The sequence below is a fragment of the Emydura macquarii genome, unplaced genomic scaffold (genome assembly GCF_026122565.2).
Source record: "Emydura macquarii macquarii isolate MOO-44397 ecotype Brisbane River unplaced genomic scaffold, CSIRO-AGI_Emac_v2 contig_383, whole genome shotgun sequence".
Lineage (NCBI taxonomy): Eukaryota > Metazoa > Chordata > Testudines > Chelidae > Emydura > Emydura macquarii.
Window position 1 is genome coordinate 5,252,185 of NW_027130520.1, and position 13,823 is coordinate 5,266,007.

A 13,823-nucleotide genomic window follows, 5' to 3' on the forward strand; every position below is an offset into this window, starting at 1 on the left:
TGAGGGGGGAATGTAGGAATAAAATTATAATTGTAACCCTGTAGATTAATTCATAGTGTAGATTAATTCATAGCTTTTAATTCATACCTTATTTGTGTCAGCCCATTCATACCCTTATTTGTGTCAACCTCTATATGGTTATGTATAATCACCACCTCACAATTTTGTCTGTAACATTTGAACTTCTCTCAGTCATACTCCATATTGTGAATGTAAAACCCCATTTTGACCCTATGTACTCCATCTGGTGTCAAACCCTTTCTAAACCTTTAGATGAATAAGATAATTATCTGAACAAGGTGTGAATGGAGGGTGTATGTGCGTGTGAGTCAGACCCAAACTGCCAGCTTGTCCTGATGAAGTGTGAAGTCCACCCTAGGCTGAAGAGTGTGAACACATCCCTAAAAAGCAAAGAAGAATCCACCCCAGAAAACAAAGAACAAACTTAATCAAAGACATCAAAGAACAAGCTGAAAGTCACATCTGCTATTGTACCAGCAATCAACAGTTACAGAGAAGCGACATGATACAGCAAAACTGAAAAACCTATAAAAGACTGGGTGAGATTTCAAGGATTTGGGGAAAAATAGCGTTCTACACATCATCTAAAGAAGAGCGTCGGTGCGCGCCCGACAAAGACCCTGCTCTCCTCGTGCCCAGCTTCCCTGGCCAGGTAGCTGCCACGAGCCACAAACTCCAGCAACGGACCCAAGCTACGATCTCAAGCCACAATCAGGACTGGTAGCTATATATAACTATAGAACGCTTTCTGGTGCGTTTGGGCGCGTGTATGTGTGTGTACAGGTTTAAGTTAGTTATTACTTTAGTTTTTGTCAATAAATGTGGCATACTGCCTTTTCCCCTTGAAAAAGTCCCGAGTGCTTAATTTTGCACAACACTGGCGTATGCGGGCCCAGAGATTTCAATGTTGCCCTAGAGTCTTTAAGGCTGTGGAGCCTGGCGTTCGTTTGCTCTGAAAATAACCCTGAGCCTTTGAAGGGAAGTCCTGTATATTCTGTCGGACCTCTGGAGGGAGGCCTGACACCTGTAGCTATGAACTTAGTTTCATGGCAATCGCCGAAGACATTGTTCTCGTGGCCGAGTCCGCCACACCCAGGGCAACCTGCAGTGAAGTCCTTGCTACTGCCATACTCTCCTCCATGACCACTGCAAACTCCGCCCTGAAGTCAGCCAGGAGTAGCTCCTGAAACTTTGACATGGTGTCCCATGAATTGAAGTTACAGTTGCTCAAGATCACTTGTTGATTTGTGAGCCGAAGCTTGAGTCCCCCAGTGGAATAGATCTTCCTGCCAGAGACCTAGATTCTTTGCATCTTTGGGCTTAGGAGAAGGGCCCTGCTGTCTCTGCCTTTCTTTCTCATTCACGGCTGCTATAATCAGTGACCCTGCTTCAGGTAAGTAAAGAGGTACTCATGACCCTTTGAGGGTGCAAAATATTTCCTTTCTATCCCCTTAGCTGTAGGGGGCAATAGAGGTCAGCGTCTGCCACAGAGTCTTGGTAGTGACCTGCATGGTTCTTATGAGGGGCAACACCACTCTTGCGGAGCCTTCCAGCATTAAAATGAACATCACAGGGTCCACCAACTCAATCATCTCTTCCTTGTGGAGCCCTGAGTTCTGGGCCACCCTCTGTAGCAACTCCTGGTGGGCCCTGTTATCTATAGGGGGCGGAGCAGATGAGGTTCCTGCCATTGCCTTGCTGGAGATGAAGACGAAGATGCTTTAGGCAGTGTCAAGGCCTCCTGGCCTTCAGAATTGCAGGAGTCTCCCTGTGCGGGGATGTCATGTTCAGTGCAAGGGTTGTCTCTGGTGCTGATCCCCATGTGCCCCTCTGTATCTGCCTCAGTGCCAATCTCGGTGCCGGCTTCAGTGCTGTGTGGTGACAAGCGGTCTCTGGGTGGGAGAGGAGCACGTCTTTCCAAGGCGAGGGACTGGGGGCCTCTAGGGCAGGACCTCTGGGCCAAGTGATGTGCTCCCGGTGTATGCTGCCACTGCACTGGCCAAGGGCCCATGAGAAGGGCATCTCCCGCCTCTTGACTGTACTGGCTCCACTTCGACCGATGCCAGATACAACAAATGTATGACTCCACCTTAGAGTCCAATGACTGTGACTCTGAATGTGAGAACCACAGTAGTGCCAAGCGAGACGGTGCCAGAGAGCGGTACCGTGGGGAAGGTGACCAGTGCCTTATCCTGGCCAGTTTGCCTTTAGACAGCACCATGCTTTGCTGCACTGCCAGAGGTCTTATCACCAGCGCTCTCTCTGGCTTGGTGGGAGACTGCTGTGCTGTCATGACTATCAGGTCTCTGGCCACCTCAAATGTGTCCAGAGTGGAAGGGAGATCCCTTGCAGGGGAGTCCATGGGCACCAGACTCAATGGACCCCTCTGGGGGCCCAGAGTCAACGGTGCCGCCTCCAGTGGCGGGGGGATGCCAGGTGCCTCGGCCCAAGCCATGTACCGCCACTGTCTCTCACCATTGATCTCCCCATATGCAAGAGCCCTTTATAGGTTTTCTTATGCCTCTTGTGCAGCACCAGTGAATGGGAGCGGTGCTGGGTTGACATTGGAGCCATTGAGGTGCGGCACTGAGGATCTCTGCGTCCCACATTCTTCCTCAGCACTGCCAACTCCCTAATTAAACGTGGCGCACTCCGCACCAAGGTGCTAGGGTCCAAATGGCCTGGTGTTTGGGGGAAAAGAACTGCCTCCATGAGGAGGTTTTCAATGTTCAAGACCACTAGGGAAACCCTGGCCAAAGCAAGAGAGAATAGCAGCTCCCACAACCGTCACGGGCGGTAAGAAGAACTGAAGAGGCTGAGGGTCGGCAGGGCCCATAATTTCACGACTCTAGTGGGCACCTAAGCCAAACCAATGGATATCTCTATAGGAAAACCTTCTGACAACTGTGCACATGGTGCGTGCGCACACCTACTTATAATCAACATGAGCAAGCACTCAAAGAAGAACATGTTTTGATACACTTTTTTTATCCTATGTATCCAGCACATTTAAGGAAGTTTTAACTAATTTTCTGAAAATGCTAGTTTGCACCTTTTTAATTGAACTACAGTTTCCATCCACATAGGGCTTGGCACAAATCACAAGTAAAAAATTAATCATCTAGTACATAAATATATCATTCACCATTTTCTAAAATAAAAAAGTAAGTATTAAAAATCTGAATAAATGTATTTTAAGCCATATAATTGCTTAAATAAATGTATATAGATAAAATGGATCCTCCTGATTAGCAGAAAGAAGCACCAAATTTAGCGTAAAGATTATAGTTAGTTGTAAATCAACATGTTTTAATGGTCTGCAACCAAAGAGAATCAACATATCTTTAGGAAAATAGTAAAAAGTACAAATGCAAAACAAGATTAAAATCAAGTATTTTATTTATAATAATAATAACAACAAAATAATTAATAATTTAATTAATTCTTAGGTTTCCTGTTTGCTGATTTAAATCATGATTAAAATTGGTGATTTAAACAACCCACCCTGCCTATTCTGCTCTGTCCCCAGCTGCAGTTATGTTGCCTTCTATATACCTATTTCACAATTCCTTGCACAGCTCCCTAAAGAAAATACGGGGAAATCTTTAAAAGATCTTCTGGAAAAAGAGTTCAAACTCCCATGATGTACTGGGAAATCTTCCAATTGGGGTTTTTTTGGATGGGTGTAGTGAAGGTGGGATGGTAAGGATAACTCCAATAATCTCCAGAGCCAAGAATCATTTCATAGTCCTTTTCTTGGAAATGGAAACTATGATAAATATTCAGCAAGAAAAGATTCTTTAGGACCTTTGGAAAAGCAGCTGTGAAGTGTCTAAGGTAAAGCAACAGAAAATGGATGCTTCAGCTGTACCTGCTAAGAGCAAGGAAGTGACACTAGCAGACAAGAGTTTTTACTGCATCAGTCATACACCACTCACTGACAGAGAATATAACTCCATGAGCAACAACATTCAGCAGATGGAACACCGCACCAGACTCATGGGACTTCGACCTGGTCTACACTAAGAACTTACACTAGGAAAAATCCACATCCCTGAGAGATGACGCTATACCGACCTAATCCCCGGTGTAAACAGTGCTAGACTGACAGAAGAATTCTTCCATAGATATATCTACTGCTTCTCAGGGAGGTTGATTCCCTATGCTGATGGTAAAACTCCCATAGGTGTCAGTAGTATCTACCCTGAGGCGCTAGAGCAGTGCAGCTAATGCAATGAAACTATACTGCTGTAGCATTTTAAGTGTAAACATACCCTGAGTTCTTTGAGACCTGGGATGAGTAGCAGTAGAGCTCAGAATGAGGAAGGAGACTTTTCTGTCCCTATTTGGTAAGCTAGCCTTAATGATGTAGCAGCAGACAAGGGCATACAAACTACTCTCACTTGAGAGGTGGCTTATGAAAGCAGACTGGCCCAAATGGTTACTAATACAGTCTGTGTTTAAAGAAAGTTTGACAGCTAGAGAGATTTTAGCCCACCCCCCCCCCCTTTTTTTTTTTTCCCTTCCAGAATTAGGCCTTGATCCTGCAAACAGATAGACCCTTATACCACTCACTTAAAGAAGACTCCTCACATACATAAAGGTTCACAGTCATGGATTCCATTGCAGGATCAGGACCATAGCCCTTTTAAAAAACACCCCCCAGACACAGAGCACAAAACAATTTAAGTGAAAGTAGCACTTATAAGGTAGTAGAAATGGAAGTTAATGTTACAAGTGAAGGCCCTCATTCCTGCAGTCCTAGCCAGACAAGGCTGCCACCTTGGGTTTGTTGTACACCTGAGGGTATGTTGTCCAAAGAAAGACTATAGGACAGGGGTGGCCAACCAGTCAGAGATGAAGAGCCCAAAAATAGCTATAGATACCGCAAAGAGCCACATTTACCTTACCTTCAGACGAAAATTCGCGCTGATCCGTCAATTTCAGCAGCAGCTTGTCAATTTCACATTTGAAAGTAAACACTTTTTGGCGCCCCATACAATGCAGGGAGCCACATTTGATAGAACACAGAGCCGTGCTAGCCACATTTGTATGAGCAAAGAGCCGCACACAGCTCCCGAGCCGCGGGTTGGCCACCCCTGCTATAGGATAACAGCAGCTCTCCCAGAGTAATCATTGTTGCAGAAGTACCAGTTGTATAACAGAGATTGTTTTTCCGAGTACAAGAGATTAATTCCCCCCCCCCCTTTTTTTTTTTTTTTTAAATTAACAGTGATTAGTCTTGGTCTATAACAATCCTTGCCAAGCCTTTGAAATGGAGTATTCAAAAGTCATGTGGAGTTATCTGTTTACAGGAAATATTAACGGCACTTCACATTTTTTTTTTAAATCTTGCTTTAATTATAATCATGTCAACTTATTTTGGTTTGACAGTGCTCGTAAACAGGTGCAAATCTAAACAAATTACCTTATTCTTCTCAGAATAATATTTTAAGTGAATTTTTAATATTAATTTGCATGTATATATTATCTTTCAGTTGTTTATATTAAGCACATTTCGCTACAAACTTAGGGAAAAATTTGACCCTCAATGAGTATATATGCAATGGTCATTAAAATTAGAACTGAGTACCAAGTGTAAATAGACTTTTTTTTAGACTTCAGTTGTGCTCTTGTCACATTACAAGTACATTTTCAAATAGACATGTAAAAAGAAGGCAAAGGATTAAATAAATAAATATTGCTCATACCTGTCACATTGCTGCATGATAGAAATTTCTTTAATTATTTCCTGAAGATCTGACTCGACAGGGACTTGTTTAATTGCCACTACTTGTCCAGATTCCTTGTGTATTGCTTTAAACACACTACCATAAGATCTAAAAATTACAAAGAATTACAAATTAAAGTCTTCTACAAAATGTTTCTTTTCTTCCTTCCAAACAGCACTATTCAAAAGACCATGCAAACCGCTGTATTCATTTAGAAGACTGCTTTTTTATACTATCTACATAAGAGTCTTGTAAAATTGCAAGTGATTTCAATATCATCATGACAGTGCCTCTGAAAAGGAAGTCCTTAGATAACATTTACCTATGTCAATGCATAAGATTTGGCATACTGTGTCAGAATGTTGATCAATAATATCCGGTACATTACCTCCAACACTTGCGAACGAACTAATATAATGTTAAGAGAAAGACAAATCACCATCATAATACATCCTGTAAATGGGGAAAAAGTGGAAGAGGGAAAGAATAAGATCCTTCCTGACCCCATCAGGCAGTTAGCCTACATCTTGACCATAGGATTTATCCTTATCCTTATTTGCATACAAATCATAATTTTATCCCATTCTTTTTAAAAATCTAGCTACAGTATTTGACTCATATTTCCTGTGGCTGTACATTTACAAAGATTTGTTATATGCTTTCTAAAATATAATTACAAAGAAAAAAGTGCTATTATCCTTTTGTGTTTTCTTAATATGGGATCAAGAAATTGGAAGGACTGATCATTCTTTCGTAATTCCCTTTATAATTTGAATGTCTCTATCAACTCCCCTCTAAAAGTTGAGGGGCTGACTAACCTTAGTTTTGTAAATAGCTCCTTTGACTCATCAAGAATATAATCCAAATTTCTGGATATACATAATATTTTATTTAAAAGGAATAAGATTGCAATTAAATTTTAAAGTTACATTTTTCTATTTTACAATATTCTCTCTATTGTAACAATGAGTCAATTATCAGGTGCCCAAAATGAAGGTTTCCAGTCTGAAACTCTAGCCTCTATCATGACCTACCCAAACACATGAGCAATTAAGCATACTGCTCTTGTCTAAAAGGCATAGTGCTCTGTTCCTCTTACATGTGCCATAATTGTAAACCAGGAGGGGAATAGAAATTGACAAGATTCCTGTTTTGTCAATTTCAGTCCCTCATCATCAGCCTTACAGTTTACTATTTTACTACTAGGAACCTGACTTTTCTATATTCATAATGCCAAAAGATTCAACAGAGTTCTACAGAATTTAGGCTTACCACAGGCTACATCAGCTGCCAGGGAAGCAGCTCCTGTTCAATCTACAAAGCCTGCAGTGCTCCTACATTTTGGTGGCGGTGAGTAGGCTTGTACCCTTTCCAACAGCATAAAGCACCTGTGGAGCTACCAATTTCCCTGGTAAAAATGGAGCTCTTCTATTACACAGGCCTTCCCTCCTCCAACCTCTTTCCCTTCTTAAAAATAATAATCTACTAACTTTGCAGCTCGCCAAGCTGTGAAACAACCTTACAGTACATACTAATCCTTCAATAATAATATACTTTGCTGTGTAATAACTGCATTCCTTGTTTCACCAGTCTAAGCAACAAAATGACAACAGGGAAAGTAACACATACCCTAATCTGAATATAACTTTATACCACCACTCTCATCTACTTTCCAATTTGCATTTAAGTGTGACTCCTGACTTCACTACAACCACAAAAACAAAGTTATTTTTCTGCCTCAGTAAATGAAAGGCATGACAAAAATGCATGGGTAGGTTTTTTAAAAACCCACACAGGCATTTGTTTGAATGCTAAAAAAAAAGTCCCAATTTAGTTCATGCTCACTGACACTGTCACTTTTAATATCATATTAATTTTTAATATTCTCCTCATGTATTCCCCCACACACATACAAACAGTTGTACTTACCCTTCACCAAGCTTCTCTAAAACATCAAAGACTTCTTCAGGCTGCTTAGTTAAGCTGTCTTCACTTAGCTTTTTCAGCTTGCTAATAAAAATAATATTTTACAATAAGTTATTTACATATTTGGCTGTAAAAGGTAAAAACATGTAGTTCAAGAAAAAACATGGCTATAAAATGAGAGAAGACAAAGAAATTAAGATCTTACATAGAGAGAGGCAAGAGCACTTGTAATGAAAAACAAGTATCAAGTGCAGATGGTATAAAATACTGTCCATTAAAAATAGTAGGCGAAAAAGACGACACTCCTCACCATTGAAAAGAAGGTGGTGGAGGCACTACCCTCCTTATAACTTTTACCTTAGTGTTAGGACACTCACCTGGGATGTGAGAGACCTAGGTTTCATTCCCCTTTGCCTGAGGTGGAGTAGGAATTTGAACTTGGGTCTATCCCCAGTGCACGAGAGCACCCTAATCACAGGACTGCGGGATACAATGGTGTGTAGCTCTTGTGTCTCTCCTATTGAAGAGTTTAGGAATCTTGAACTTGGATCTCCCCCTTACTAGGTGGATACCCTAACCACCAGACTATAGTCAGACACAAACACAGATTCACATCTCTCTCCCTCCCCTACCCCTCATGACTATTCAAATATTTTATACAAATTGGAGAAACTTCAACAGGAGAGACTGAGAAAGCCTGACCCCAGAATAGCCCATAGCCTGGTGACAAGGACCCTCTCCTGCAATGTGGGAGACATAAGCCCAAATCCCGGCTCAAAATCAGGCAGAGGAGGGAACTGAACTTGGGTCTTCCACATCCCAGATGAGTGCCTTAATACTGGGCTAAAATGTATAAGGTGGTGGGAGGCAGTACCACATTCCTCCTCCTCCTACCATTTGGTGGATGGCACCCAAACCCCCCAAAAAAATGTTCGGCTAAATTTATATCACATTTGCAAATAGTTTTGTGTCGACCAAAACCTTATTTTTCCGCAAATAAACTATTCATCCAAAAATTTTGCACGGCTCTAGTTGTAAAGTCAAGCACTCAAAAGTGAGAAAATGGCAGCATTTAGGTTGCCTGTACAACCCTGAGTTAGCCTCCTTGTGCACACACGCATTATGATGCGGTCTTCAGTTACATGATCACATAATATTTTTTCCACAGGCCTAATTCATTCCCTCCCAACCCTCACCCTCCAATTCCTTGCCTCCATCCCAGTCTCCACCCTTCCCCAAGGCTCCTCATCCTAGTCTTACCCCCCACTCAGGGCTCCTTGCCCAATCAGTCGCAGTCTCCCCAACTTTCTTAACCAATCTCATTCTTCCAGTCCCCCAGTTCCCAGTGCCAGTCTCCTTTCTCACCTAGTCCCACTATCTTCCTCCACTTTCAATCCTAGTCTTTCCCCACAAGATTATTGTTCTAGGTTACCAATTCCTCACCCTACTCCAGCTCTTGTCCCCTCTACAGGTTAGTCAGGCTGTTTCCTCCTCATCCTACACACTGCTTGGGCATAAGTACGAAGGGCACTGAAAGCACAGGGAGACAATCTCCTTGCTCTCAGTTTTGTGGCCAGTGCCACAGTGGCTAGTGGAAGCAATGGTAGGGAAAGACCTGCTCAGCCCCTGCACCTCTGACTGGAGCATGTTCAGTACCGGCAGTCTTCAGGAAATTTAGCTGCAAAACTCTAACAAATCTTCACTTAGCAATGTACAAACACGTTTTTCAAAGGTTCATTAACTTGGCCAAATTTGCACATTTTTCCCCTGGGAACTGCAAAAAGGTAATCCATGGCAGATAGGTGACCCTCCTGCCAAATTTCAAGCCCCTGCTCAAAAACATGAAGGCATCAGATTCTCTCAGCAAAACAATAAATACACACACACGCACACCATAATTTATTTTCCCCTAATCTGGTTCTCAAAAACAAATGAACAATTTTTGCTGCAGTTCTCCAAAAGAGCCCAGCCTGAGGTAGACACCCAAAATACAAAATTTCAGCTCAGCTAAAGAATATTAACAAAGACCCAAAGAAAACTTCCTATACAAGAAATTAGAACCCTACATTTAATCAATATTACAGCTGTATAACAAATCCACAAAAATAAAGGAAATTCACTGAAAAATCCATTTGCTTAATAATCCATATCTAGTTAGATATTATACTTTACTCCACGTTTTCTGGATTATGTTTACAGAGAATATCACTTCACAGAATACAGTCATAGAATATTCAAATTGGAAGGAGAATCAGGTGGTCACCTAGTCCAACCCCCTGCTCAAAGCAGGAACAACCCCAACTCAATCATCCCAGCCAGGGCTTTATCAAGCCGGGCCTTAAAAACCTCTAAGGATGGAGATTTCAGCACTTCCCTAGGTAACCCATTCCAGTGCTTCACCATCCTCCTAGTGAAAACGCTTTTCCTAATATCCAACCTAGACCTCCCCCACCGCAACTTGAGACAATTGCTCCTTATTCTGTCATCTGTCACCACTGAGAACAGCCTAGCTCCATCCTTTTTGGAACGCCCCTTCAAGTAGTTGCAGGCCGCTATCAAATCCCACTTTAATCTGCAGAAGAGAAGAATGAACAAGCCTAGTTTCCTCAGCCTCTTCTCATAGGTCATGTGCTCCAGCCCCCTAATCATTTCTGATGCCCTCCACTGGACTCTCTCAAATTTATCCACATCATTCCTGTAGTGGGGGGCCCAAAACTGGACACAATACTCCAAATGTGGAGTGCCAGTGCCAAATAGAGAGAAATAATTACTTCCCCCGATCTGCTGGCAATGCTCCTACTAATGCAGCCCAACATGCCGTTAGCTTTCTTGGCAATAAGGGCACATTGTTGATTCATATCCAGCTTCTTATCCACTATAACCTTCAGGTCCTTTTCTGCAGAATTGCTGCCTAGCCAGCCGGTCCCCAGGCTGAAGCAGTGAGATTCATCCATCCTTCATGCAGAACTCTGCACTTGTCTTGTTGAAACTTTCTCCATGTCCACAGAGCCAATCATTTAATCATAGAAGGCAATAAGGTTGGTCAGGCATGACTTGCCCTAGGTGAATCTATGCTGATTCTTCCTGATCACCTTCCTCTCTTCCAAGTGCCTCAAAATGGATTCCTTGTGGACCTGCTCCTCTTAAGTAGTAGTTTTGTTTGTTTTATGAAGGCTTGATCCTGCAGCTGTTTCATGTTTAGTCCTATGGAAATCAGTGAACTACTCACACAAGCAAGGGATGCAGAATTAGATAATTAAATACCTGATATTTTACAAGACTCTTCATAAATAATCAAGTGTTATTAATAAAATCTAATCATATAACTGAATGCAGAGTTTTGCAAAATCTGTCAAGTATAAATATAACTTTGTATTTTCATTAAGCATAGTCAATCTGGAATGTGCTTATATGTAATGATCTATAAAAGAGTTAAGTTCAGCAGGAAATTTAAGTTGTTACACATCCTTCAGGATACAAGGCAGTGCCACACCTTCTATCGACTTCCTCAGCTGTCTCACAGGCCATGTTCTGGCCTGTACTCCTGTGGCTGTGAACTAGGCAAGCCTGCCCCAAGATTCCACACGGTATGGCCAGATACTCTCCAAACAGTTTACCTGCATCCACTCTGGTGTGCCAGGTACATGTTTGGAACTATGATTTCTGGGGCGTACACCAGATTCTTAGCATCAGACCTACTGGTGCAGCTCTAGGAACTGGTCTATGATGTATTGTGGGAGAACTTGCCTGTCCTTTTTGGATCCCTGTGTGGAAATGAACGTAACATCACATTTAGCTGAGAGTCTTCTGCATGCTCCTCACTTCTGAGAGAAGCAGTGACCTTATTCCCTTTTAATGGCACTGTAATCAATGGGATCTTGGTGCCCATTGCCATTTTGAAGGACCCCGCTTGCTCACTCTGGCCATCGCTCATGAAACCATATCCTGACATCACGGGCCCTGGCAAAAGAAGGTTCAATTACAAGCTTAGCAGCTGCAGGATGGGATAGTGTGTGCATTTGCTAGGTTGATGGCAAGATGGTGCTACCTACAAAATCATTTATATGCCAGTGCAGCCATTGCTGTCCATATGATTGTGGTCTGGTTCACCCAACACATCATCTGCAATGCTAAAGACAAGTGTTTTTGCATGGGCTCTGGACACTGCTGGCCTAGTACAGGAAACCAGAAGGTGAACCCATGAACCCTGGGGCTGGTTGCAGTGGGAGAAGGAAACTGCTTGATTTCATCACTTCAGTATCTGCTTTATTATAGAGATGTAAATCGTCTATTTCATATAGGGTGGAGGTGATTTAATCTTTAGTGTGATTTTAGGTTATATATGCTCGGTGTAAAGTTAAGTGCCTATGTGATTGTGACATTTTGCAACTTTATTAAAAGCTTAGTACAAAACTTCCTGGATCCTCCTTACTTTGAAAGCACCCACAAAACCATATTTTCCAAAAATAACAAACTTATTAAACAAACTAACTCAAAGAAAGAGCCAGCTACCCCTCTATAAAATAACCATTACATGTTATTGACAAAAAATATCCTAAAACCTGCCTCAGCCATCATTTAATACCTCATAATAGAAGTAAAAGGTGCAGATTCCTAGCTGATCCAGGAAAAGAGCAACCACACCGAAAAAGTTCAATGAAAATGACACTTACTACAACAAGGAGAAACATAAGAAATGGCTGCGAGGAGCAGCAACATTCAGATGCAACACGCAAATCCTTCACCAGTCCTAATAGTTATGGGGAATTCTGATACAAAAGATTTATACAGCAATTTGAATTGTATATGGAAGCCATACAGACTAGTATAATAAAACAGGAGCAAAAGAATAGTTGTATTTGATAGTGGTTGGTGTTGTAGTACTGGATATATACTATGTATTCCATATAGAGGATTTGGAGCGGGGGGAGAAATGAAGTATGGAGAATCATTGGGACCTTATGGAAAATATGTCACCTATGACATTTTCCTGGATAAAGACCAAGAAAAAAAAAGGAGGGGAGAAGAGACAGGAGTTTGCTAAGTCTTTAACCTTAAAAAGCCAGTGTTATGAATATAGAACATTAAACAACTCTCTTATTAAAAGCCAAGCAATCTTGGAATATAACAATTAAAAAAAAAAGACACATTGAAGACTACTCAGAGGCATTATTCCAGCACTTGAAAAAGCAATATTCATATATGCCAAGTGGCAGAATAAAAGCAGAAGTGCAGAATAAAAAGGCTCTAGAGGAACAGGCCACATGACTAAAAACCAGAGTTAAACTGTTTTCCAAGTGGAATAGTAGGGGCAAAAAACCTAACTTGTTTCAAAACTGAGCTTGTTAAGTTTATGGCGGGGATGGTATGATGAGTCTGTCTACAACAGCATATGGCCCATCCATAACCGCTATAAGCGAATCTCTCTAATGGGACATTAGATGGGGAGGGCTCTGAATTACTACTAGGTGTCTGGCTGGTGGGTCTTGCCCAGATGCTCATGGTCTAACTGATCACCATATTTGGGGTCAGGAAGGAATTTTTACACCAGGTCAGACTGGCAGAGACCCTGGGTGGGTTTCATCTTCCTCTGCAGCATAGGGCAGGGGTCACTTCCTGGTTTGAACTAAAGTAAATAGTAGATTCTCTGTAACTTGCAGTCTTTAAATCAAGTTTTGAGGACTTCAGCCAGAGATTATGGGCCTATTAGAGGAGTGGGTGGGTGAAGTTCTCTGGCCTGTGATATACAGGAAGTCACATTAGATGATCATGATGGTCTCTTCTGGCCTTAAAGTTTATGAATCTAAGTAAAAAATAAGTTCAGAAAACAAAAGGGCAAAGGAAAAAGCCATATATGTCAAACATATGATGTCAGTGATGTGGCAATTGGCACAAGTATAAGAAGTGTCCAGCATTGGGGAGGGATGGTGTATAAACTGTAATAAAGCCCAAGCAGTTTGCTAAAGTGGGTGCAGACAAGACTCAGGGAAGTGCATGAGTTGAAGGCAGAGTAAAGTTCCCTCAAGTGAAGGAGAGGAGCTGTTCATGAACACAAAAGAAGAAAACAGCTGCAAACTCAAAGGACAACTATTGAAAATGTGTACAAATGGTTTACAAACCAGACATAGCAACACATGTGAATCT

The 13,823-nt window shown here is 41.8% G+C and overlaps 1 protein-coding gene across 4 annotated transcripts in view; it reads right to left on the bottom strand.

Moving 5' to 3' along the window:
- The window catches only part of STK3 (serine/threonine kinase 3), a 269,719-nt gene that overhangs the window by 239,522 nt on the left and 16,374 nt on the right, over window positions 1–13,823 (bottom strand). For 3 of the 4 annotated variants that reach the window (XM_067537086.1, XM_067537093.1, XM_067537099.1), the window contains exons 2-3: window positions 7,683–7,763; window positions 5,733–5,861 (exon numbers count right to left, since the gene is read on the bottom strand). In XM_067537086.1, coding sequence (XP_067393187.1) covers window positions 5,733–5,861; window positions 7,683–7,763 — 210 coding nt within the window. Of the gene's footprint in view, window positions 1–5,732; window positions 5,862–7,025; window positions 7,054–7,682; window positions 7,764–13,823 lie in introns of those variants that run through there. The other variant, XM_067537107.1, reaches the window with a different exon arrangement.